Source organism: Polypterus senegalus, chromosome 17, assembly GCF_016835505.1.
Source record: "Polypterus senegalus isolate Bchr_013 chromosome 17, ASM1683550v1, whole genome shotgun sequence".
Lineage (NCBI taxonomy): Eukaryota > Metazoa > Chordata > Cladistia > Polypteriformes > Polypteridae > Polypterus > Polypterus senegalus.
Window position 1 is genome coordinate 59,901,880 of NC_053170.1, and position 25,343 is coordinate 59,927,222.

At 40.3% G+C, this 25,343-nt stretch overlaps 1 protein-coding gene across 2 annotated transcripts in view; it reads right to left on the bottom strand.

Annotated features, from left to right (window-relative positions):
- Nucleotides 1-25,343, bottom strand: part of unc13d (unc-13 homolog D (C. elegans)) — a 400,017-nt gene that overhangs the window by 28,102 nt on the left and 346,572 nt on the right. For both annotated transcript variants that reach the window (XM_039739768.1, XM_039739767.1), the window contains exon 29: nt 19,994-20,117. In XM_039739768.1, coding sequence (XP_039595702.1) covers nt 19,994-20,117 — 124 coding nt within the window. The remainder of the gene's footprint in view (nt 1-19,993; nt 20,118-25,343) is intronic.

Below are 25,343 nucleotides of genomic sequence, written 5' to 3' on the forward strand. Positions count from 1 at the left end.
AGAAATCACCCAATACAGAAAACTGTGGTGTTTTAAAATTCAGGTCCCCTCTCTCCTGATAATAAGAGTCATTTGCTACATAGGCTTGTCTGATTGCAAAATCCAAGTTGTTATCTGCCCATTGTTGGCGCACAAACTCAGTCTGGATGCCAGACTCTGCGTCCTCTGTGTTTGATGTAGAGTTGCCATTGCATCCCACTGCTACCGTGTCCGATGCAGCATCACATTGACCTCCCTCTGCTATTTTCATTTTTGTCTGTGTCTATGTTGAATCTCCGGTCTGTGGAGGCTGTTGGTGCATGTGACGGCAGGAAAAAGTTTGCCAGCTGTCCCGGGACTTCACTTGAGGATTCATCCTCCAGCTCGCTGGACAACTTCGTTTCAATTTCAGATCCGTTTCCTTGACTGACACTGTCTGCGGCGAGCCCCTCTCTATCCATTATGGGGGTAGGTTTTCTGCAAGTGGCCAAGACCCTTGGAAAGAGGACATTCCTTTTTTCCTATTAGGAATTGGCAGGGTGAGGTGGCTGATATGGCAGTTCAAACCTTAAAGTTCTTCCCTTTAAATTTCAGGGGGAGTAATATAGTCTTGTATGTTTTAATGTCCCCATGGACGCAGCTGATGTTCACTTTGTCTGTGGCCTTATAAGGGATCTGCCGGAGCAAGTCATGGCGGACTACGCAGAGGTCACTACCAGAGTCCAAAAGTGCCAAAAATTCCTATACGGCCAATGTAATAGAGACCTTAAAATTGTCCTCCTTTAACATCCTGGGGAAACTTGCGAGCAGCATACTTGGGACAGACCGATAGTCATTGTTTGCACAGGTGGGAGGTGACACCCCCAAGCCAGGTGTTCCAGTTGATCACAGCGAAAGCAGCACTATGGTGTTCACAATCTGGCGTCTTCTACTTGTGGTGCTGGTGACCCTGAAGGTCTGTGCTGGCTGGATTGACATCGGGGTCAAGCCTGGGTAGCCTCATTGTTTCAAGGTGGCTTGTGCACCCTCTAGTCTGCGGGTCAGATCCAGCAGTGAGTGAACATTATTCCTACATAGCTCTAGGTTTTGTCATATTTCTTGGGGATCCATCGGTGCAAGGACCCCACTCCTGGTACCTTGTGACATGTGAGCCCCTGTCTTGCTCCCCAAAACACGAGGCTAAGTCTCTGTACTTTAGCCAAACGAGCTTTATTGAACTTGAAACAGGAACAGCACGGTTATTTATTGTAGTGGGCTCTACGACTCTCCTATACACAGACACAGCAAATCAGGCAGGGTAGTGACCAGGATAATGGCCAAGTAATATTGTTCCCTGCATTTACAATACTCCTTGCATCACCCATCAACGGCAGGCAGTCATAGCGCAACCATGATCTTTTAGGTTTTGTTTGTTAGATCCTGGTGGTACAGTATCAGTTTGCACTGAAAACCTTCAGAGGTGGTTAAACCTTTAGGAAGAAGAACTCAAGTGCTCTTCAAAAATATAAGTAATTGTGATGATCATTCTATAATGCTAACCAAATGTTCTATTTTATGAGATTTTGCCAGTCTGCAGTCTAAATGATAACACATACTGTATCCCAGTGACCACAAAGAATATTCCACAACAGGAGGGCATTGTGAAGTGGACATCTTCTACTTATTGATTTTGAAGTTGATCTCTTAATAGGTATCAACAACCCCACAAATCTTTCATCTGTGGGGAATCATACATTGCCAAAGAGAGGGACCTCATGCTTTGAAGACGGCACTTGGATGGATGGTTGGTGAGCTACACAATGGTAAGCTGCCAAAACATTCAGTCAATGAATAATATGAATAATATAAACTGAAGCTATGTTGCATCAACAGTACAATACAGATTTTGTACAATGCAGTTGTGAAGAAAAGAAAGAAATGAAAAGGAAGACCTCAAGTTAATGCACATAGTCTAGGGGTCTGCAAGACTGGTAAGTGGCCATTATTTCATAAATTTACCTTTAAAAGATGAGAAGTCTAAAATGCCAAAACAAATGCTGCATTGCAGAACAGCAAGCTATTGGCCTTAAAAGGAAACTGAATACATTTTAAAATTTGCATGGAAACTACAAAACTTTCATGATATACGTACATAATAGAGAAGGGTTACGCTGTCAAAATACCCAAAAAAGCCTGAATCACAATGAAGGAAAGGTGTGGTACATATCATCAAAATAAAATTCAAGTGGTTTTTGATTGTACAGTCACTTACCAAGAGACTTCTCTTATAAGCAAGTATCGAAAGGCTGTAACATACCTAACACACTTATTTGCTCCCTTTCAAAATGTAGGGAAGAGTCAGACATTAAATCAATGTTCTACCAAGTAAAAGTCCCAGATAAACACATTGATCTTCTTCACTGTTGTGATAGCCTTATGAGAGCCTACGTAAAGACCTGCAACAATTGAAAATGACAGTATATCTTTTTGGTGCTACTTCATCACATAGTTGTGCTTCTTATGCCTTGCAGAGAACTGCTGGAGATGCAAGAGCAGTGGTTTCAGAAGAAGCAGTTAACATAGTACTTCACAGTTTTAATGTAGATGACTGTTTAAACTTATTTACGACAGAGAAATAGACTATGAAGCTGGCAAGAGATTTTCAAGCCGTATGTTTCAAATAAGGATTCCACCTGACCAAGTGAGTACGTAACAGCAGAGCAATCTTACTGTCTACTCCTGAAGAGGACAGAGCTCTTGAACAGAAAGAATAAGACTATTGTCTAAATTTGCTTCCAGGGGAGTGTGCCCTAGGTGTCCAGTGAAACAGACAATTTCAAATTTGAGATAAAACAACAAGATAAGCATGCTACAAGATGTAGTATTCGGTGTGTGGCCAACACTGTATATGCCACTTTTGGATTCTTAGCACCAGTTACACTGCCTGCAAAGATTGTCTTAAAAACAAGGAAAAATACGGATGGGACAAGAAGTGAAAGACAGGTACATTCAGGAGGAGATGAAATGTATGGACAATTTGTACCTAGGAAGACTATAATGTAAGTAGTTTTACCCAATTCACAGGGTTTGGCAACATAGTCAGTACAAATGCACCATTTTGCAGATGCCAGTGAAGACAATTATGGCACTACATACTGTATCCTCTCTTGAATAAAGAAAAAGGGGGGAAACATTGTTGACTCTTAATTGGGAAATTAAGAGTGGCAGCATTGAAGCATATCACAATTCCAGTACTAGATCTGCAGCAGTCATCGAGGCAGTCAAAATTAATAAAATGCTAAAACGTGAACTTCAAATACCCCACCAAGAATCTGTATTTTGGACTGACAGCTCCATAGCACTAAAATACATTTTAAATAAAAAATGCTCGATTCAAGGCCTTTGTTGCCCACAGAATCACAGTGATAAGAGATCATTCACAGCCTTCACAATGGAAGCATGTCACTTGTGCCTTAAATCCAGCAGATCAAGCATCAAGAGGACTAGTCATGGAAATTAAAACTGAAACATGGACACAAGGCCCTAGTTTGTTTTTGGGGCTTTGTTAATGAAACCAGAGTACAAGTGGCCAAAAACACCAGATCAAGGATGATCCAGAGATTAAAACCTATGCTGTTAACTTGACAACACCAGAACAGATCACTGAACCTCTAAATAAGCTCATAAGCTACTACTGAGAAGTGCCATGCTTGAAGAAAGCTGTACTATGGTTTCCCAAATTAAAAAAAAAATACTGCTGCACATAAAGGATGAAAGAAAGATAATAACTTGATGTCAGTCAATCTAAAAGTCAGCCAGATAAAAAGGAAATGCTTAAAAAGAACATACTGTATGACAAAGTACAAACTGACATTAAAACCAAATCCAATTTTTTCAAAAGATTTGGCTAAAGATGAAACAGAGCTTATACACCTTAGTCAACAACAAACCTATCCAGATGAAATAATGGCTTTCAAGAAAAATACCTATGTGAGAAACAGCAGTCACATCTTGAAATTGGATCCAGACTTATAAACAAGACGAAATACTAAGAATTGCTCTCAGACTTGCTATGCCATAAAGAAGCTAAACACAGTGCAATTCTCAACAAAGGTCCCATATTACATATCTTTACAGCACACCAACAACAAAATCGGACATTGCAGACACAATTACCATAAATTCTTGCATAGTTAGGTCATAAATATACCTCAAATCAACTCAGTTATCAGGAAAATTATTTTAAAGTGCACTACATACAGAAGATACAATGCTAAAACAGAAGAGGAAAAATGACAAATTTGCGAGAAAACTATATGCAACCCAACCAACCAAACTGACCAACATTGGAGTGGATTAATTTGGACCTCTTCAAGTTAGAAGAGGACAAAGTTTGGTCAAAAACGCAGACCACCATATCTCCAGGATTGTTTTGTAAAAATTACCAGTAAATTCCATGAAGCTTGAAATGGTTATTTGTTTTGGAATAGGTGGTCCAGCGAGTATTTGCCAGTACTGCAAGAATGGCAAAGTGGCTCACATGTAGAAAACATTGTTAGGTCGTTGTCATTTTTCACTTCTCCAGTCATAAAACATCAGTATTATTCTGTATCATATATCAGTAGTTATTTATAACCTCATCATTTTTTACTTCTCCAGTCATCAAACATCAGCATTACTTCGTATCATGTATCAGTAGTCACTCACCACCCATAGTACATCACTGTTCAGGTGTTCAGTTGCTCATCATGCATAACTACTCACTTATTATTTTCAACTCCATCACTCATCAGTACTCAGTTTTTGCTTATCAGGTGACAGTCATCACTTTTCATTTACCATCTTTTCTAATGGAACCAATCACTGGCGTGAGCGACAATGGTGGGTGTGCAGAATGAAGATTAATAACATATAATGGAGCCCATTGGTTTATTGAAATATCAATCAAATATTATGCTATCACTATACCCAGAAGGTATTAATGATAGGAAGTGCAATCATTGTAAATAATATTTGGATTTTTTGTGTATTTTTTCAATGTTGGTCTAATTAATATGAGGAAGTATAACATAATTGCTTTTTATTATTATTAACCAGAACTCTGTACTGGATCCAGATGGGTTTCTAAACTTTTTTTAATATCAATGAATCTTAACTCTTTCCTGTTATTTACTAAATTTATTTTATGTCTGATTGAACTGATTTTTTACATCTTTGTTATTTCTCTCTATTATAATAAAAAAATCTTGGGAAGAGAAACGTGATGTGACTTTCTCAGAGAGACACTTTCACATCCCGTGAGACGAGATTTTGCACCAAGAGATGTAATCACGCCGAAATAAAAAAGAAAGAGTAGAAGACAAAGAGATTTAACCATGCCCGGAGCTGGAAATAAAAGACAAAGAGTTTATGACAAAGTAGAACGTCAAAAAGAATTCAAAAACGTTGCAGAGCAGGTTAGAGATAATGGATGTACAAAAATTCAAAAGTCTCAAAAAAAGGATATTAAAGATAGCATTAGTCCAAACAGAAATTATTACTCATTGAAATAACAGAACAGTGAAAAGAGATCGAATATATTGTTCGGATTTAAACTTTAAGTCTGAGACCTGTAGATCATCTAATTCGTGTTGCCATTAGAGAAAAGTAGTGTTTCTTGCCAATGAAGAGGCGTATCCACGAGAATTAAAAGATTTGTTGTTTCGTGAAAGTGAAATCCACATACGCTGTCACATTTGAGTCATAGAGTTGCACAGATACACAGGAAATTTTAGAGACAGAAACGTTATTCAAACACTTCAAACAAACATAAGTCTCTTTCAGGAGTGAATCGAGCTCCATGTGTAGTCGGAGGGGACAGTTTTGTCTCTCAATTAAAGAAATAGAAAATCTTCCTCTTCATAGGGGAGCGCCCACAGGAGCAGAGGATGTCTGGGGGAGAAGAGAGACAAGGCAGTGAGACAAAAGGACAGCTGCTGTACAGGCTTTTAAATGTTCGAAGCGTCGCTCGAGATACAGATCATGCAGCATGGCAGCAGCAGCAAGCCAGCAGGTGACCGAGCAAAGAGGAGGTAAAAAAAACTGTATTTGTTTCCCATTGTATCACCATTTAAGAGGGGGTTTCGGAGGAATGACCGTGTCTCTTTGGGGTGCGTTCAGCCCTCTTCTTCACAACACAAGCAGCAGATACGCAAAGTGGCTGGCACATAGCGCAGGCCACCCTGGGGATTGGTGGGGAGTTGGCGAGTGAAGCGAGCAGGGGGTTGAAGCATCCTAGTAGATATATATGTTTAACTGCTGTATCTTAATTATTTTATTGTAATGTATATACTGTATTTGTAAATAAAAAAAGATCATTACTTAAGAAAAGAGCAAAGTACTTTCCTTTTTTTGGGGAAACTTTTAAACATAAAACTGTTGAGGCAGTTTTAGATAATAATGTGGCCACGAAATAAGTTGAAAATTGTAAAATAGAGTTGAATACACAATAATCTCCTACAATTAGAAGTTTATGACTCAACATACTGGGAATTAAAGACAGAACATTAGCCATAAATTCTTCTCATCCGAGTTAGATGTTAACCAGAATTTGTTTAGTTTCAGTTAATTTTCCACAAATTACTATAATATAGTACCCTCAGAATGAGAAACTACCTCAGAGGCCAATAATATGATTGTTTTATGAACCAATATTCTATCCACTGTACTTTGTTTTGCAATAACTGGAAAGATATACCTATCTGTCCAAGGGTAACCTTTAATATTTAAATGGATCTTCTGTAAGAAGGTTTTATGTGTGACAGGTCTCTTTGATGCTTGTTTAGAAAGCAAAATGGATTTTATAGGACAGGAAGCATATGAAGGAGTATCAAAATCTGGCATAACGCGCACACGTACCGGTCCCGGGACATAACAGCGGTTCAAAAACGTCACAGTAATGTGTGCATGCCCATCTGCCATGCATCTCGACACCCTACCCATCAAATGAAACTTCAAAGTCTCGTCTTACCGATGATATAAACCATTTTGACACACAACAACCACAGCACTGACACTAAAGCCTTTTTTACAGAGAAGTACATACTTTTAAGAGTTGACTTTCCCTACCTTTGAAGACCCCCTGCAAGTCAAACATCAATATTTCCAAGCAGTATTGATCCCATTGTGTCCGTAAGGCTCCAGCGAATATAATCTAGTAAAACGATTTAGGTCCAAAACACACGATATATTCTCAAAGGGACAAAAACTCCAGAAAACGTTTCATAACTTGAGACCACCTACGTAATTTTTTTTTAATTTATATTGCTCATATCAGACGTAAATTTGTTTCTGTCGGCGATAACCATGCTAACGCATGAAACACGGAAGTGTTAGCTTCTGATCGACACCTAAGTTGGCCAATTACAACGGGTCTGGGGTTGACTGGCACCTCGTATAGCCAACGAGTGTCACAGACAGCTTGAAGGATGACGTATAGCTCCAAACCCTGGTAGAATCTACCAGTTTGATTGGACACTGTGACTGACACTCAAAACTTACAGCCAATGAGCAGCCGAGCATTTTGATATGTAACTTGCCATACTAACTTGTAAACAAAACGATCGGAGTTGTGTGAAGGTGGCATTTGTGCCAGTCTGCAGAGTTGGTGCGTGGTTGTTTATTGTGATTTCGCCAAGTTTTTTCGCATTTTAAATATGAATAAAAGTAGAAGTTTAAATGTAAATAAACGCTCGATTAAATAATAGATGCAGGTACGCGTTGTGAAAGTATTCAACCGGCCCAGGAGACGTCTAATGGCAGAGAGCGACGTGCCACGCCCTTGTGCTTTCTGCTTGCTAGTGATTGCTGCCATCAAGTGGCACATGGAAAAACGCTGAGCTGTGTTGTAACAGTTTGTAAAAGAAATATATATAGTTTGTGTGCATTTTATAAAAAAAAGTAAAAATAAAAATATAAATATATTTTTGGCCCATAAGACTTGTATTGACTATTTTTACATAGAAATGTGTATTTTTTATTGTTTTTATTATTTTTATAACTAATAGAGTGACACTGTGTGTAGATATAGATTCCTTTAGGTGTAAGCTTTCAGTAGAGCCCTCATTGATATCTGTGGGTTGAAGCATTCAAAAGTTATTACACTTTTCCATATGTTCCAAAATGTGGATAATGGTCCCTCTAAAAAGCCCCTGGGCATGCCCACATAAAAACTGGTGTAAAAAATGTCATTTTTACAGGTATTCTTTTCAAATTTGAAATGTGAGTAGTCAACAAGTTATTCTGTTGGTACATAGTGTGTTTCTGTCCCCACCTACCTACTGCAGCTTTATTTTCATAAAAAAACTTAGGCGAGAACAAAAAAAATTTGTTTTTTTTGTGAGTTCTAATGTGCATAACTTTTGATCAGTCACACCTACAGTGATTCTACTAAGGGTGAAACTAGAGAATGTTACCTTTACAAAGAGACCAAACGTGTTTATACTCCAGATAGTTCAATAACAGCAATGATTCTAATTTGGAGAGGTCGAATTACAAGCGATTTAGCAAAAATGACCCCGCTTGATAAGGGGTTAAGTTCTTTGCTTGCTGTAACATATTGTAAAATAAATCTAACCCAAACTGTTGACTTTAACATAGACACAGACTCTAGCAGTGCTGTTTTGTGGTGTAACATGTAGGACAGAAGAAGCTATGTAAAGTATACTGTTTTGCAAGCACAGGATGCATTACTGCATTGCAGACATTAGCAATACTGCAGAGATTCTGTTTTTACAAGGCACAAAAAAGAATCATGATTCATACCCTCATTGTATCAATAATATATATTTAGAAAATACGTTGAAACATTAAAAAAACCTTTGACTAGAACAGGTCATTCCTAACCACCTAATTCCTCCAAAAACATCAAGGCAAGTTTTGAATGTCCCTAGAGTCCTGGGGCCTCATGCATAATGCCGTGTGTAGAACTCACACTAAAACATAGCATACGGACAAAAGTGGAAATGTGTATATGCACAAAAAAATCAGATGCACAAAACTGTGCATAAGCTAACTTCCACGCATTTCAGCTGCATAAATCCTAGTCAGCTTGAAAAGTAACACACGTGCCTGCTCTCCTAATCTGACCAGAATTTTAATATGCAAATCAATATACTGTAAATATCACTTTCTCTGTTCAGTGTTTGGCTAAAAGACGTGAAAAAAAAAATCAGGGACTGCTTAGTGGAGGCAAGGAAAAATGTACTATTTGTTGGCTTCAGGAGTAGTATAAACAACAAAAGGAAATTGATCAAGTGATACAGAGTGGTGGAGAAGCTCAAAAGTTCAAATTCAGAAAGTCACACAGTGCCCAAAAAGTGAAAAAAGGTCGAAAAGTCCACTTTAATCTCATAGTTTGTTTTGTCATTAAAGAAGAACATTGTAAACTTAATCTTAAAATCAATGTTAAATTTACTAGAGTTCCTCAGATCCCATTGTAACTAAAGTAGCATGTTAAATGCTTTGTATTCTATGTGTTCTATTATGTGCTCTATGTGTGAATCATGACATGCTTCTTAAACGTGCTTTCTCTTACACCAACAGGACATGGAATAAATTACATTCATGATTTTACAGCTCTCTGAACAATTTAAATACTAAGATGTATACTTGATATCACTTTCATGATGAAATATATACCAAACATTGGGGCAATGTGGTGCAGTGGTAGCGATGAGCTGGTGCCCTGTCCAGAGATTGTTCCTGCCTCCTGCAAGATGCTTGCTGGGACATGCGTGACCCTCGATGAAATCATTTAATGCAGCACTACTGTCTCTTTCAAATGTTCCAACCTCCAATTCCTGTCCTTCCTTTTCTTTCTCCACGTAACCAATTGCCACACAATAAGCTGTTTAAAAAATGTCAGACCATCAGTAAGCTTAGAACAACGATTGTTCAAAACTTTTAAGGAACATTTAAATATTTGCGTGATGCATGTTTAATTATTCCATCCATCTACCGTATCTACCCAGTCCCAGCAAGCATACAACTTGAGGCAGGACCAAACCCTGGATGGGGTGCCAGCTCATCGCTACCACTGCACCACCGTGCTCACACATTTACTTATTATCAGTATACATTATTTAAATGAAGTTAAAAATGTATCTGTATAATGTAATATACATACTTTAATGCATTTCATCTTAAAAATGATATTAGGAGCTCCAAGAAGATAGTTCTTGGAAATCTAAATTGACTTAGAAGCCAGTCGGCATCATCTGTAAATATGCCCTCACTTCTTTTGAATTGAATTGAATTCCTTTATTGTTATTGTATGGTACAATGAGATTTAATATGCAAATCCTCCATAAACTTATTTTCCTATAAAATAATAATATCATTAAAAAAAAATGAAAAAAATACAATATGAAAGCATAAGTACAATATACAGTACATGTATATATAGAGCAGATAGTGCAAATGGTTGATAAAGTGGCTCAGGTTGCACAATATTACAGTTGTAGTGCAAGTTTACAGGGAAGTAATTGTAATTCTAAGTACAAACAGTTCTACCGGGAACACTTGATGTACTGATTGAGTGCATTTGTAGTTCTTGGGATGAAACTGTTTCTGAATCTCAAGGTTTGTGCAGGAAAGGCTCTGAAGCATTTGCTGAATGGGAGAAGTTCAAATACACTGTGCTCATGGCTGAGGCATCATGTGCTATAAATGTTCTCCATGGTAGATGCTGTATCCTGATAATCATCTGCGTTCTTGACACAGCCTGCCATAGTGCTTTCCAATGAGCTGCTATACAGCTGTGATTCCACACTCGGATACATTGTATTAAAATATTCTTAGTGGTGCACTGAGAAATACAACGCTAAAGCAGTTATGGTATTTGGAATAGTTTGGCCATTCCATGGACCATTATATTGTCACTGGTTGATTACAATCAGATGCCCTAAATTTATAAACAATACACTGTGTCACACACGTGTGCAAGGGAGGCAGCTAAAGGGCTTGAGTAAGGGCAGTTCTGAGTCATACCAGGATGTGGCAGAGTGCACTGACTCTTTTTCTCCCTTTCCTGCAGACCATTCACGGGAGATTCCACCTGGCCCTCTTGAAGTCACTTTCAGGACCAAGCCTATGGAAGAAGACCTTGCCGGCTCCGGCCCCTGTGATGTCACATCTGGGCTCGAACCTATTGCTGAAGACCTTCAGGAGCCCGACCCCTTTGATCTCACTTCCTGTTATCCCCTTTAAAAGCCTCCACCTTTCCCTGTTCCCTCAGTTCTGTTTTGGACTCGGTTTTATACACAGCAGTGCTATCATTTAAACTACAATTTGCATCCAGGAAACCAAATATACAGGTGGGTGCCCCAAACCTTGCTATGGCTCTTTGTGGCTTTTGTGACAGTGGCATAGACAGCAGGATGGAGAAGTCCTGGAAGAGAAGGGGACAGGACCTGCAATGTACCCAGGTGGGAGTGTACCGGGGCCGAGTTTTCAGGCGGGGAGGGTGTCCAGCGGTTTGGTGAGACCCGGTATGGGCTCCGCGCCCGGCACGCTTAACTTGGCAACCTAGAGAAGCCAGGGAGTGTGCAGGAGGGGCTCACGGAGTTGGGCTGCTCCGGAGGGGAGAGGCAAAAGGGGCTTATTATGCTTTCTCAGAGGACAGTGCCTGTCTCATTGTAAAACCCGAGCTCCAATTACCACCTAGGGGTGCCCCAGACTGGCAGGTGAGTAAAATAAAAAACTGGAGGTCAGACCCAGAGTGGCGGACCCACAAACAAGCCTGGTCCTTCTGGGCAATGGTAGGGCAGTGGTTACAGCCATCTGAGAACAAGTCCAAATAAAAGAGCAGGTGGCCTGCTACCTGCTCCTGAAAGCACTACCCCGTGGTTTCACCCAGCTGGTCTGGGGTAGGCAGTTTAAGAACATAAGAGCTCATACCTTAGTCAAACTCAGCTGGAGTACGTCCCAAAACCCCCCCGCCCCATACAACCCAGAGCTTGTGCCGATGTCCCCGAAATCACGGGCATGCAAACCGCTTGGGAGCAAGGAGGAATGCAGGTGGAGGGGGAAAAGGGGTTGGTGTGCTCTGATTAACCCATTGGCGGTCCCACACACAGGCATGGTGATCATAAACGGGTACAAGACCATAGCCTTGTGCGATTCCAGCAGCAACATTCCCATTGTTGCCCACCGGTTTGTGCTTCCGCGACAGTGGTTAAGGATTAAGATCAGTATAACCTATGTCCACGGAAAATTCCGCTGGTACAGGTCCACCACTTGTGTCATCAGTTACTGAGGATTGGTACAGAAACTAACTGTGGCCATCCTTCCGAATCCACCACATCTGGTGATACTGGGGCGGGACTGGTCTAAAATTAAAAGCGGTGAGACACATTACTCCTGGATTGAATTTAGGCTTAGTTATAGACAAAGATGAGCTGTCTCAAGCTACCTCCACGGCGTGTAACCAGCCAGCAGAGAGAAACGAAGCAGCCTCCCTGAGTGACGTGGCAACTCCCGGACCGTTGCGGGCCAATACGTCATCCACCAGCACTGAGACGGAACGGGGGGAAACTGCGACCCTTGAAGTCGGCCCAGACCCTCTCTTCCTGTTGCAGTTTCAATTTAGAGAGACATCGGCTTCTTTTAAAAGGGAGCAGTGGAATGACGATTCCCTTAAGTTTGCAAAAAATGCAGTGTTCCTGGTCAATGGCCAGCACACTAACCAGTCGATGCCACAGGGTCCTTGTGTTAGAAAATGGCCTTCTCTATCGCGTAGCAGAGCATGATGGGCAGGAGAGACGGGTGCTGCTAATCCTGTGGACCGTTTGGCGACAGGTCTGTCAGTTAGCACTCGCCAACCTCCTAGGTGGCCATTTGGGCACCGAGAAAACTTTCGAGCTGATCAAGCTCCTCTTCTATTGGCCGGGAATCAATGAGGAGGTTAGTCACCTTTGCACTTCCTGCCCGGAGTGTCAGTTACGAGAAATTCCTAGGAAGGACCGTGCTCCTCTCGTTCCTATTCCCCTGATTGATGTTCCCTTCCACAGAATTGGGGTTGATTTAGTCGGACCTCTAGAGCCCTCAGCCCGAGGACACAAATACATTTTAGTCCTCGTGGATTACGCTACCAAATACCCCAAAGCTGTTCCATTGCACTCAGCTACTTCTAAAGCCATCGCATGGGAATTGGTAGGGGTCTTTGCGCGTGTCGGCATTCCTAAGGAAGTCCTGATGGACCAAGGAACACCCTTTACCTTGGAGACGTTCAAGGAGACTGCCAAGTTACTTAAAATAAAGCATCTAAAGACAGTGGTATATCATCCTCAAACAGACAGTCTGGTAGAGAGGTTCAATCAGACTCTCAAACAAATGCTTTCTAAGGTGGTCAACGAGGATGGAAGAAACTGGGATCAGCTCCTCCCCCTCGTCCTTCTTGCCTACCGGGAAGTCCCACAAGCCTCCACGGGGTTCTCTGCTTTTGAATTATTGTATGGGCGACAACCCCGGGCATATTAGACATTCTAAAAGAAGGATGGGAAGAAGAGGCTCTTCCCTCTACAAACATACTGGAGTATATTGTGCAATTAAGTGATAGATTTGGCAAGATTCGGCCCCTCCTTAAAAGTCACATGGAAGAAGCACAAGCAGCACAGGTCCTATATTATGACCGTGGCACGTCTCTCCAGGAGTTCCTACAGTAGTACCTACCTCTCACTCTAAGTTACTTGCCCATTGACAAGGTCCCTACGAAGTTAAGGAGATGAAAGGACTTGTCGACTATTTGGTGAGTCAACCCAATCGTTGGCGTAGGAAGCGGGTTTATCATATAAATCTGCTGAAAGCGTGGAAGGACGGGGATCCCAATCGGTCAGCCCCACTCACTCTTTGCTCACACTGTTAGCCTTAACTTCGATGCGGATTTAAGTCCCAGACAATGATGGGAGCTGGAAACAGTTATCCTGTCTGTCCTGGAGGTAGTGAATGAAAACCCTGGAAGGACCTCTCTGGTTGAGCATGACATTGTGACAGAGCCTGGGGTTATAGTCCAAGAACATCCATATCGTCTCCCCTCGGCAAAAAGAGCTGAAGTGGAGCTTGAGATCAAGGACATGCTTGAACTAGGTGTAATTGAGGAAAGTCATAGTCCCTGGTCTAGTTCCATTGTAATGGTTGCTAAGCCTGATGGGAGTTGGAGGTTTTGCAATGACGTCCGTCGACTTAATCAAGTCTCCCAATTTGATGCTTATCCAATACCATGAGTGGATGACCTCCTCCAGAGCCTTGGACAGGCTCAATATTTGACCACACTGGACATGACAAAGGATTACTGGCAGGTTCCTTTAACGGACTCCACAAAGTTTAAGACCACGTTTAGCACCCCTAGCGGACACTGGCAGTATTTTGTCCTTTCATTTGCGTTACACAGGGCTCCAGTAACCTTCCAGCGTCTGGAGGACAAAGTGCTCAGGCCTCATAACTCATACAGTGCTGCCTACCTGGATGACGTGTCATCTATTCCAGCACATGGATGGAACACCTACAGCAGGTAAAAGCGGTATTGCGGACACTTGGCGAGGCCGGGCTTCAAATTTAGATAGATAGATAGATAGATAGATAGATAGATAGATAGATAGATAGATAGATAGATAGATAGATAGATAGATAGATAGATAGATAGATAGATAGATAGATAGATAGATAGATAGATAGATAGATAGATAGATAGATAGATAGATAGATAGATAGATAGATAGATAGATAGATAGATAGATAGATAGATAGATACTTTATTAATCCTAAGGGGAAATTCACATAATCCAGCAGCAGTATACTGATACAAAGAAACAATATTAAATTAAATAGTAATAAAAATGAAAAAAATTTTAATAAAATTAATGTTAGCATTTACTCCCCCGGGTGGAATTAAAGAGCCACATAGTGTGGGGGAGGAACGATCTCCTCAGTCTGTCAGTGGAGCAGGACAGTGACAAAAGTCTGTCACTGAAGCTACTCCTCTGCCTGGAAATGACACCGTTAAGTGGATGCAGTGGATTATTCATGATTGACTGGAGTTTGCTTAGTGCCCGTCGCTCTGCCACAGATGTTAAACTGTCCAACTTTAATCCTACAATAGAGCCTGCCTTCTTAACAAGTTTGTCCAGGTATGAGGCGTCTTTCATCTTAATGCTGCCACCCCAGCACACAACCGCCTAGAAGATAGCACTCGCCACAACCGTCTGGTAGAACATCTGCAGCATCTTACTGCAGATGTTGAAGGATGCCAACCTTCTCAGAAAGTATAGATTTATCCCAATAAATGCTTCTTTGGATTGAGCGAAGTCAAGTATTTAGGCTACCTGGTGGGTCGGGGTACCATGAAGCCACAGTGCTCCAAAGTAGATGCCATTTTGAATTGGCCCCGTCTGTGAACCAAGCGGCAGATCCAAGCCTTTCTCGGGTTAGTAGGTTACTACCGCCAATTTGTGCCCCAGTTCTCGGAGACAACTGCGCCCTTGACTGATTTGACAAAGAAGAGGGCCCCAAGCATTGTGGCATGGACTGAAAAGACAGGCGCTGCATTTAGTGACTTGAAGCAAGCCCTTTCTTTACCTTTCATCCTCCAGACGGATGCTTCGGACACAGGCCTGGGGGCCGTGCTGAGCCAAAGCATCAATGGTGATGAGACGGAAACTGTTGGACCGAGAGACCAGGTATGCAGCGGTGGAGAGAGAGGCTTTGGCCATTAAATGGGCAATTACTCAGCTGAGGTACTACCTGCTGGGCCGGGAATTCACCCTTGTCATGGACCATGTGCCTTTACAGCGGATGGCCCTGCACAAGGAGTCGAATCCGCGGGTCACCAGGTGGTTTCTTGACCTCCAGCCATACAGTTTTCGCTTGTTCATTGTCGGGGCACTCTTCATGCCAACGCTGATGCTCTTTCTCGGGTTTACCTTGTTATGGCTCTTTGTGGCTTTTGTGACAGTTAATTTCAGTGTATTTGATGAAGGCACGTCAGAAATGTGAATTTAAAAAAGTATGGTAAACCACACAGGAACAGTAGCACTGCTTTGACGGCTGGCGTGAGAATGTGTGTGGCTTTATGCCAAGTTTAGTTATACATTTCGAAGTGGGCATGGAAATGGGCATAGGCAACATTTTTTTGTGTAAGTACCATGTATAGGTGAGGCCCCTTCTCTCTACCATATCACTTGATAATTTATTCCATGTGTCTACAGTTCACTGTTTAAAGAATAACATCTGAACGTTTGTGCAAAATTTACCCTTTACCCACCCCCATGTTCTTGTTAAACTCATTTTGAAGTAGTGAACATTATTAATCACGCCCCCCCACCACTACATTGAATGGCTATATATAGTAGCATTTTCAAGTAAGTAGTCTCCAATTGTAATTTCATAACCAAAAACTGGGGTTTAATTTGTAGGTAACTTGCTGTGATATGTTTACTGATTTAGTACTATGTGACTGATTACTGTGTCCATTATGGGTTTTAGGTGTAGTATGGATTTCACCTTAATAATGAAATAATCCAATCTTTGTCCAGTCACCCATCCAGCAAAGAGGCACATCTGTTTTGGTTCTCTTGTCTGTGCTGTCATCTAATTCATACTCTAGTTGGAGAATGCACTATTTCTAGCTAGCTGGCTGATCTATACTCTAAGTGGCTTCTGTCTTGTTTATGATTATCTGTCTGTTAAGTCTCAGTCTACAGTGAACTCTCGTTTATCCCGGTTAATCCATTCCAGACTCTACCATGATAAATGAATTTTCGTGAAGTAGGATTCTTTATTTATAAATCGAATATTTTTGCAGTTAGAGTATAGAAAACCTGTTTATGACCTTCTAAATAATTTTTTTAACATTATTAGAGCCCTCTAGACATGAAATAACACCCTTTAGTCACGATTACACTCATTTTACCCAATATATTAGACAAAATAAGAGAAAATAAGACATATTAGATGTTACAAATATATTATTACTAGGCTCACCCGCCTTTTAAGGCGACCGACTTTTATCCTCAATTTGTATGCGCTCCATGTGTACATCAGGCATGTAAGTGTAGGAAATGAGAACATCAAAGTGCCCATTCATAACATCTCCCGAAAACCTAAGTTTTTTTATCCCCTCGAGTGCCTGTCCAAAGTCGTACAATGTCAGCCCGAATCTGTACCGCTAAAGACGGAGTTTCATGCACTAAATAAGCTATAGATGAGAATAGGCAAGCACCATCTCCACTGATATTTACTACGTGGTGAGGCATTTGTACTCCATCAACATTAATTATTTCCAGAGACATAATTTTGCCTATTTTTCCAGCACATCACGTACAAAAGCAAGGGAACGATGGGAGCACTAGAACTCTGCTCACATCGCGTTGCTTCGTACCGCAAGCCGCAAGTAGTAAGTCTGTGGTAAGCGGAATACCACTACGCTTTGCACTCATGGGACGGAAGGACAATCCCAACCACTTTTATATAGTAGATTATTGTACTGTACATTTAATTACACACACACACACACACACACACACACAGTTCTTACACACAACCACTAACCTATGAAGGCACAACCTCAGTAGGAGAGTCTTTAGGTGGTGCAGTATCTTCAGCAAGTGCGTCGTTGTCTTCTTCCGCTGAAGGAGTACTAGGAGTAGGCAGTGGGTGTCTGGGTGCGCAGCTGAAGAACATCTTGATAGGCAGTTGCTGGCGCTGTCTTTTCATATGCGTGAGGAGGCTTTTGTAGGGTACTGCCATCTTTGATCATTTCCAAGAGTTTCACCTTCTCCTGGATAGTAAGCATCTTCCTCCGGTGCTTAGTTTTATTGTCAGAAGGCTTAGAAAAAGCAACACATTTAGGAGCAATCGTGGGGCTTAGATAAAAGTTCTCAGAAAGCGCATGCGTAGTGACATAAGCATGTATGAGAAAAAATCGCGATAGAGTGAAGCCGCGAAAGTCGAAGCGTGATATAGCGAGGGATCACTGTATATATTGGAAGACTGGAAAGTAGCTCCTTCAGTGGTTCATTGTCATTTGGAGTTTTCTTGTCATTGTCAATTTCCTGTTTTTTGGATTTATTGCTTTAACTTTTTGCTTTTAATTATTAATTAACATTTGAGGTTTGTTTGTACTGGGTTGCCTTTTCAGACAAACATCTTTTACCTTCTTTTTTTTGTCTCTTTTTCCCTTTTTTTTGTTAAACTAAAATTATAAAGATTTCATCTTATCAAGTAAGAGGCTGCATGGTTTCTCTCCCTTGAAGGACATTAATATGTATTTTTGGGATTTTTAAAAAAAGACATTGAACTTTCAGCCAGATGCCTTGTTGATCCTGTGTAGGCCTATAAAGTTTGGTGTCTGGCCGCCTGGAGTAAAATCAATCTTTGGACAGGCCTGTGATTTGGGTCAGATTCGGGAGTCTTTCAGAGGCCTCACACCCTTTCGGTTTTTGAGTGCCCTCAAACCAAACTACTGTCTAGTGCACTGTCCAGCTAAAGGTGTTGCCTGCTTTGCCTGTCTAACTGGCTGTCCTGCAGCAGGTTATAATTCTAGGTTTAAAAACTATCATGCTCCCTGAGTTGAAGGTCTGTATTTTCTCTTGTATCTTGAGATTTATACCTTTTTAAACGTATTGGTTATGACTTGCGCTTCCTTTTGCCTACAGCCTTCTTTAGCCTCTAGGTATTTATTTTAGTTTGGCCTCTGAAAAGATTCCACTACTCAGATGGACTATGCATATGTATGAATTTGTCACCCACCTGTGTTGTGACATAAAAGCTCCCATATCAGTAACATGTGGACCTAAAATCTTCTGAAGTTAAATGCTGGTGCTAATCTTCCTGAAACTGCCCAGGAAAGATAAAAAAAAATTGCAGCACTCCCGACGACTCCTAGCAAGCATGGAGGTTGCTACCAGATTTACCTCACAAAGAAAATCGCTATCCTGCCACCCAAATATTAACAACACCCCAGGAAAATGTCCATACAGATTAAACACAACCAACGCACAAATATATAAATATTCCTCATCTACTAGAAAAACTACTTATAAACAAGGTAAAGCAAAATAATGACAAAAGTACTAAACAAACACCACGAATAAACCCTGACACAATGATATTTATAGTCTTGGAAACATAAACTATGGTTAAAGGATGGTAGGAAGTGCAGAACGCTCCCTTTAAATAAACTGCTTCCAAGAACTTGGATAGAGAAATACTGTCCTACCACCAGAGTCCAGAAGAATAGTCTTCGGAGTCACACCTATTACAAAAGAGCACAGGATTGGGAGGAAAAAGAACCCACCACAGTCCTTAAATCTTATGGCCAAGCACTATCCTTCTCCGCTACGAATGCACAGTTAATGAAAGGTTTAGAAGCTGCTGATGATGAAGTTGATTGGAAAATGGTACAATCAAAAAGTCCTGCCACATCCTTCTCTTCCGGTTTTATCAGTACAGTGCATCCAAACCACAAACTACAAATCCCACAAGCACTTCTGCATCAGTGCAAACCTGTTTAATAGCACCGACCCCAATTTACAAACAGGAATTGACGCAACCAGTGTTGTTATTAACATTTAACAATCACTTGACAGAGCATACGTTCACACAAATAAAACCCCCTATATGGCCCCACTACAAATTCATAGAATTATCAACTACTTATAACTTAATATTTTTATATACTTTCATTTAATTATACATATACTGTTAGATGCTTCAAGAACCAAACTAAAAATGTCTGTTTTATATGAGTGAGAACATATTTTGCTTATTGTTATTGAGTATTGAGTAATAATTAGAGATAAAAATGGAGATGAGATACATACAGCAAATATAAACTATCAACCAATAAAAATCTTACAGTTTGCCTTATCTTTACATTATATATTGTTACTTTTTTTGCATCTTTCAAAAATTCAAATATGAATGATCTCATTATATGAACTGCAATATAAATACTGTAGCCTTCCTCTTTTGCAATAAAATATTCATTATGATGTCTTACAACTCAAAGGTCTCCTCAAAAAGTGGATTCAAGTCACACATCTTCGTTTTTGTAGTCCTTTTCTCAATTTCTGGGAACAAGTGTTTTGGCTCCAGGGACAAATTGATAAATGGATCACTGGTACCTGTAAAATAGTACATTCAATTTAAAGACTTGAAGAATAAGAGCTGGAGAAAGCATTTTGATAATCTAGGCACTAATTTAAAGATTAGTCTGGCTTTGTCTGCAAACATTTCAATGTATCTAACTATGCTGCACAGCAGAGTAAAGTAAATTTGCTGCCTCAGACTTTTGGTCTTGTGAATGTGCTAGGCATTGATGCTTGTGGCAATCTCTTCCCTCTTCAATGCATTCATATTTTTATCTCTTTTGGGCATCCAGAATTTTAATATTTAAATGTTTCTGTGGTAAACAACGTACAATGCCTTCTAAACAAGCTGTTAAAGGTCAGCCTAAACTAAGGAGGGTACTGGGTCAATGTGTCCAGTCACAAGAGAAGGTTGATAGTAATGAAATTAACACAGACCTTAACCAGCGCGATGATGTAGCACCAACAGACACTTAAACAACATTCTACCAACCTAATTGACACCAGGAGCACATCACCACATGCAACAATAACAGCAATGATCTTTAATTCTCTTGCTCAACATGAAGCAAATCAACACCACTGCTAGATCATTATGAAAAAGTAACACAGAATATGATTTTGAATTGACACTGTAACATGCATGTGCTTGGGGAGCAACCTATGGGCTTAGGTAAGTGTGATATACTGCCGAGACACAAGGGGGCACTGTCTAATAATGCTGTCTGCTCTCCTTCTACCGCTGCAGAAAAGAAGATTGACACCTCCCCCACTCTGATGTCACTTCTGGGGTCAGACAACCTGGACCTGCCTCTTCCTCCCAGAATTACTCATAAAGGTAAATTATACCATCTTAATATAGACCAACCTGAAACTTGATGACGTCTCAACATTGTGTAGTACCACGAGTTTGCCTTCCTGTGCCCCAGACCCTTTATCTTGTGCATTTTTGTCTTTTTACAACACATTTCAGGCTAAATAGTGAGATAAAGCCCCTAAGTAACCATATATATCATTGAAGCATAAAATGAAGTATGTGTTTAACACAATGGAGCATAGAGATAAGCATCCATGAAAGATGTTAACATGAATCAAAGAACGGAAACAGGGGGTGTTGTGGTGTGCAAAATCTGCAAATTGTGTCTATATTTTCATTATATTTTGCTTGAGCCAAACAAGATGTACTTAAATACAGGACACTTGCATGGCCATTTAACATCAAAGCATTCTGTTTTCCTGAATTGTACCAGTATCAATCATTGTAACATCTGTTTGAACTGAGCAGGAATTCAGTAGATGCTTCAAGCTGTATTGATGATTTTATCATCTGTGAAGAGATGGCCACCAGGACTAAACTGGTTTACAGCTTGGGAAAGGAAGGCTTTTAAAACTTTAAAAAGTTTACACTTTGGGAAATGGACTGCTCTAACAGATTAAAGAGTTTGAGCAAATTCACCCATCATATTGACAGCCAGCCAATCAGATTATGCAATAATAACGTGTTGTGAAACCACCATGGAAATTTTATAATAAATATGCCTCGTCTGAGAGCGACATCAGAAAAAGAGAACAGAACGACATCAGCAAAAGGAGAAAGCGACATCAGGAGAGGACAATATATTATATTCTTGGAGCCCAAAAGTAATATATCTAAGACATCGTACATTGTTCGTGCCTATGAAAACTAAGTCTCTTGGAGTACTAGGGAAAGTGGACTGTGCACATGTTATTCATACGGTACTTGTGTGGGTCAAAGTGCTATGGAATAATGTGCATGTATATACGTCTTTCATATGGTACTTTTGTGTTTAGGGTCTATGTGTATAAATATATCTATGTATGTCTTAATCTTAAGGTGCGACAGTAGACCAACACGGTAAGGAAACTGATGAGTACACTTACCCCTGAAGAAAACAGGTTATGGGTAAGTAGAGGGAAATATCATAATAACACAGGGGGCATTTCAGACAAGCAACAGATTCACTAGTTTAGCCATCAAAAATGAGCCAATGTAGGACAAATGAATTGATTTCAAATACAACCCGCATAATGCACCTTTACAAAAATCTGAATCCCTAAAGGTACAGAAAAATGAAAGCCCTTTAAATAAATATTAGTATTCTTTACCAAGATTATTGAAACACCATTTTAAAAAGCCACATATAGAAAGAGTAGATACATAAACTGGTAAACATCTTTAAAAATCTTCTTAAATTCAATCAGATCAAATGAAACTGAATTTTATTGTCACATAGAAATTCTACTGTGTCTTTATGAAGAATATAAAAGGACAATAATAATAATATATCTATACTAATAAAAGGCAAAGCCCTCACTGACTGACTGACTGACTGACTCACCACTAATTCTCCAACTTGCCGTGTAGGTAGAAGGCTGAAATTCGGCAGGCTCATTCCTTACAGCTTCGTTACAAAAGTTGGGCAGGTTTCATTTCGAAATTCTACGCATAATGGTCATAACTAGAAGCTATTTTCCTCCATTTACTGTAATGGAGTTGAGCTCGAAAGCCGTGGGGGCGGAGTTTTGTGTGACATCATCACGCCTCCCACATAATTACGCAGAACGTAGAAAACCAGGAAGAGCTCCAAAAAGAGCTTAAGAAAACATGCATTATATAATTAAGAAGGCAGCGAAACAATTAGAAGCGAGCGAGTGACATATAAAACCATATTCAGCGGCTCACGTGAACTGACGCAGTGTGCAGACAAAAAGCAACAGTTCCAAAGAGTGCTGAACAAAAACCGAATTACACTGCTACGCTCAAATAGATAAACCACACGCCGTGGCGCAATAGTAGAGGCACGCCAAGGTTCGATTTCCGAGAAGGGATGCATTGAGTATGTACGCACGCATTTTCATTCATTTTAACTTCGCATCCCCTTGGTTTGAGACGTATGAAAAAATATGCGGTTAACACAGAAAGACAGATCACCAATTGAAGCTTTATGAATAATGGATACTTTATTCGCGATCAATGATTGTTTTGGTAAAGCCATACTCAGTGTATTCATTAGATGAACGGTAAAAAAGTAAGAGCGAGGGGAGGGTAACTTATTGAGGCATGCAGGCAAAACCACAATAGCACGCGGGCTCGATGTACTGTAGTCTTGCGTCAACTCGATCTGAATTGCGCGATCACATTCGAAAAAATATATCTTTTCAAGTTCTATTTAGTCCATATGTGTCAAACTCAAGGCCCACGGGCCACATCCGGCCCGGCGTGTAATTAAATCCGGCCCGCGAGATCATTTTATATACTGTATTATTGTTATTAATGGCCCGGGGAGATGAAGCGCTGGTAACACAATAAACTACAGATCCCATAATGCAGCGCTTCAGCTGCCTTACCGAACACTTACCACGTTAATCAAGTCTAGCTTATGATGCTGCAAGTTATTGCGAAGCTAGCTCACACGATGCTGAAGAGAAAAGGTGATTCTGAACATAGAGCCTTTAAAAACCGATGGGAGGCTGAGTATATGTTTACTGACATTGCTGGTAAACTCATGTGTCTCATTTGTGGAGCTAATGTGGCTGTAATTACAGAATTTAATCTAAGACGGCACTATGAGACAAAACATCAAGATAACCTGAAAGACCTGAATGCAATGCACAAGATACAGAAAGCAGAAGAGTTAAAGAAGAATCTGACACTTCAGCAGACGTTTTAACCCGTGCAAAATCACAAAGTGATTTCAAGTGAAGCTACTTTTATGGGAGACACAAATGCACCAGTGCAACTTGCCCCACTTTCCCTGTTGCCAAGTAATGTTGAACCAAGTCGGCACAACGGTGTTCCCAAATACGATTTTGCTGATAAACTGAGCGCACTGTGCACTGAGTTCGCACGGCGCTTTGGTGACTTTGAAGAACAAAAAAAGAATTTTCAGTTGTTTCACAACCCATTTGCCGTCGATGTGGAAACTGCACCTGTGCAGATTCAGATGGAGGTGATTGAGCTGCAGTGTAATGGCACACTGAAGGCAAAGTACGATACTGCAGGGCCCGCACAGTTTATTCACTCCATTCCGCACAAATGCTCCAGCTCCGTCTACATGTGGCTCGAACCTTGTGCATGTTTGGTAGCACATATCTGTGTGAGAAGCTCTTCTCAGTCATGAAGACTAACAAAACAGCACACAGGAGTCGCCTCACTGATGAGCACCTGCAGTCCATCCTGAGAATCTCCACAACACAGAACCTCACACCAAACAAACGAACTTGTTGCCAAAAAAAGATGCCAGGCGTCCAAATCTGATAAAATGACATAAGAGCAAAGACAACTGAATGATTTGATTTGTTATTGCTGAAAAGAACAAATTTTATTTATATTTCCAGGTTTTGTTATGCACCATGTTCATATTTGAATTTGTATAATTTTGACAGGATATATTTTTATGGAGAGCAAAATCTTTTGGGATATTTAAAATTTAAGTTTATTTTTATATAAAATTACATAAGAGTAAAGAAATTTGAATGTTTGTTCTTTTAACGCTTACTTTATTTCTAACTTGTATAATTTAGACAGGATATATTTTTATGGAGAGCAAAATATTATAAGTTATTTAAGGTTTGAGTTGATTTATTCCGGAATAATATTCTGTCGACTAAATAAAAATTCCTTCTATTTAAAATTTAAATAGAACTTGAACAGATACGATAGTTCATAATATCCACACAGACTTGCACGTAAGAGCGGGAGTCATCCGTTTTAACAAGCAGCGTATTGCACTGATAAGAAATAGCCTGCCCATTTAATTATTTAGGAATGGATAAATAAATTAAGATTTTGTACAAATAATGTTTTTCATTTTTCTTCCTTCATGGATTCTGGCACCCCCAGCAACAGTTGCTCGCACCCCAAAGACTGTATATATGTGTGTGTGTGTGTATGTATATATATATATATATATATATATATATATATAGAGATATATATATATATATATATATATATATATATATATATATATATATATATATATATATGTGGATGTATGTATATATATTGTGGAGGATTGCCGGCTTTCCATGTCAGTCCGCACCCCCAGGCCGCCAGGAGGAGCTCTCCTGACAGCAGGATCGTGCCCGAGGTCCAGCAGGGCCTTATGGACCTTGTAGTGTTTATACACAGCCCTGCTGGATACCTTGGGGGCCACCAGGAGAAGCTGTTGGGGGGCTTATGGGCTCTTTTGTGCCCTATGATCCGAGAGTACGTCATGGTCACGTGATAGGAAGGAA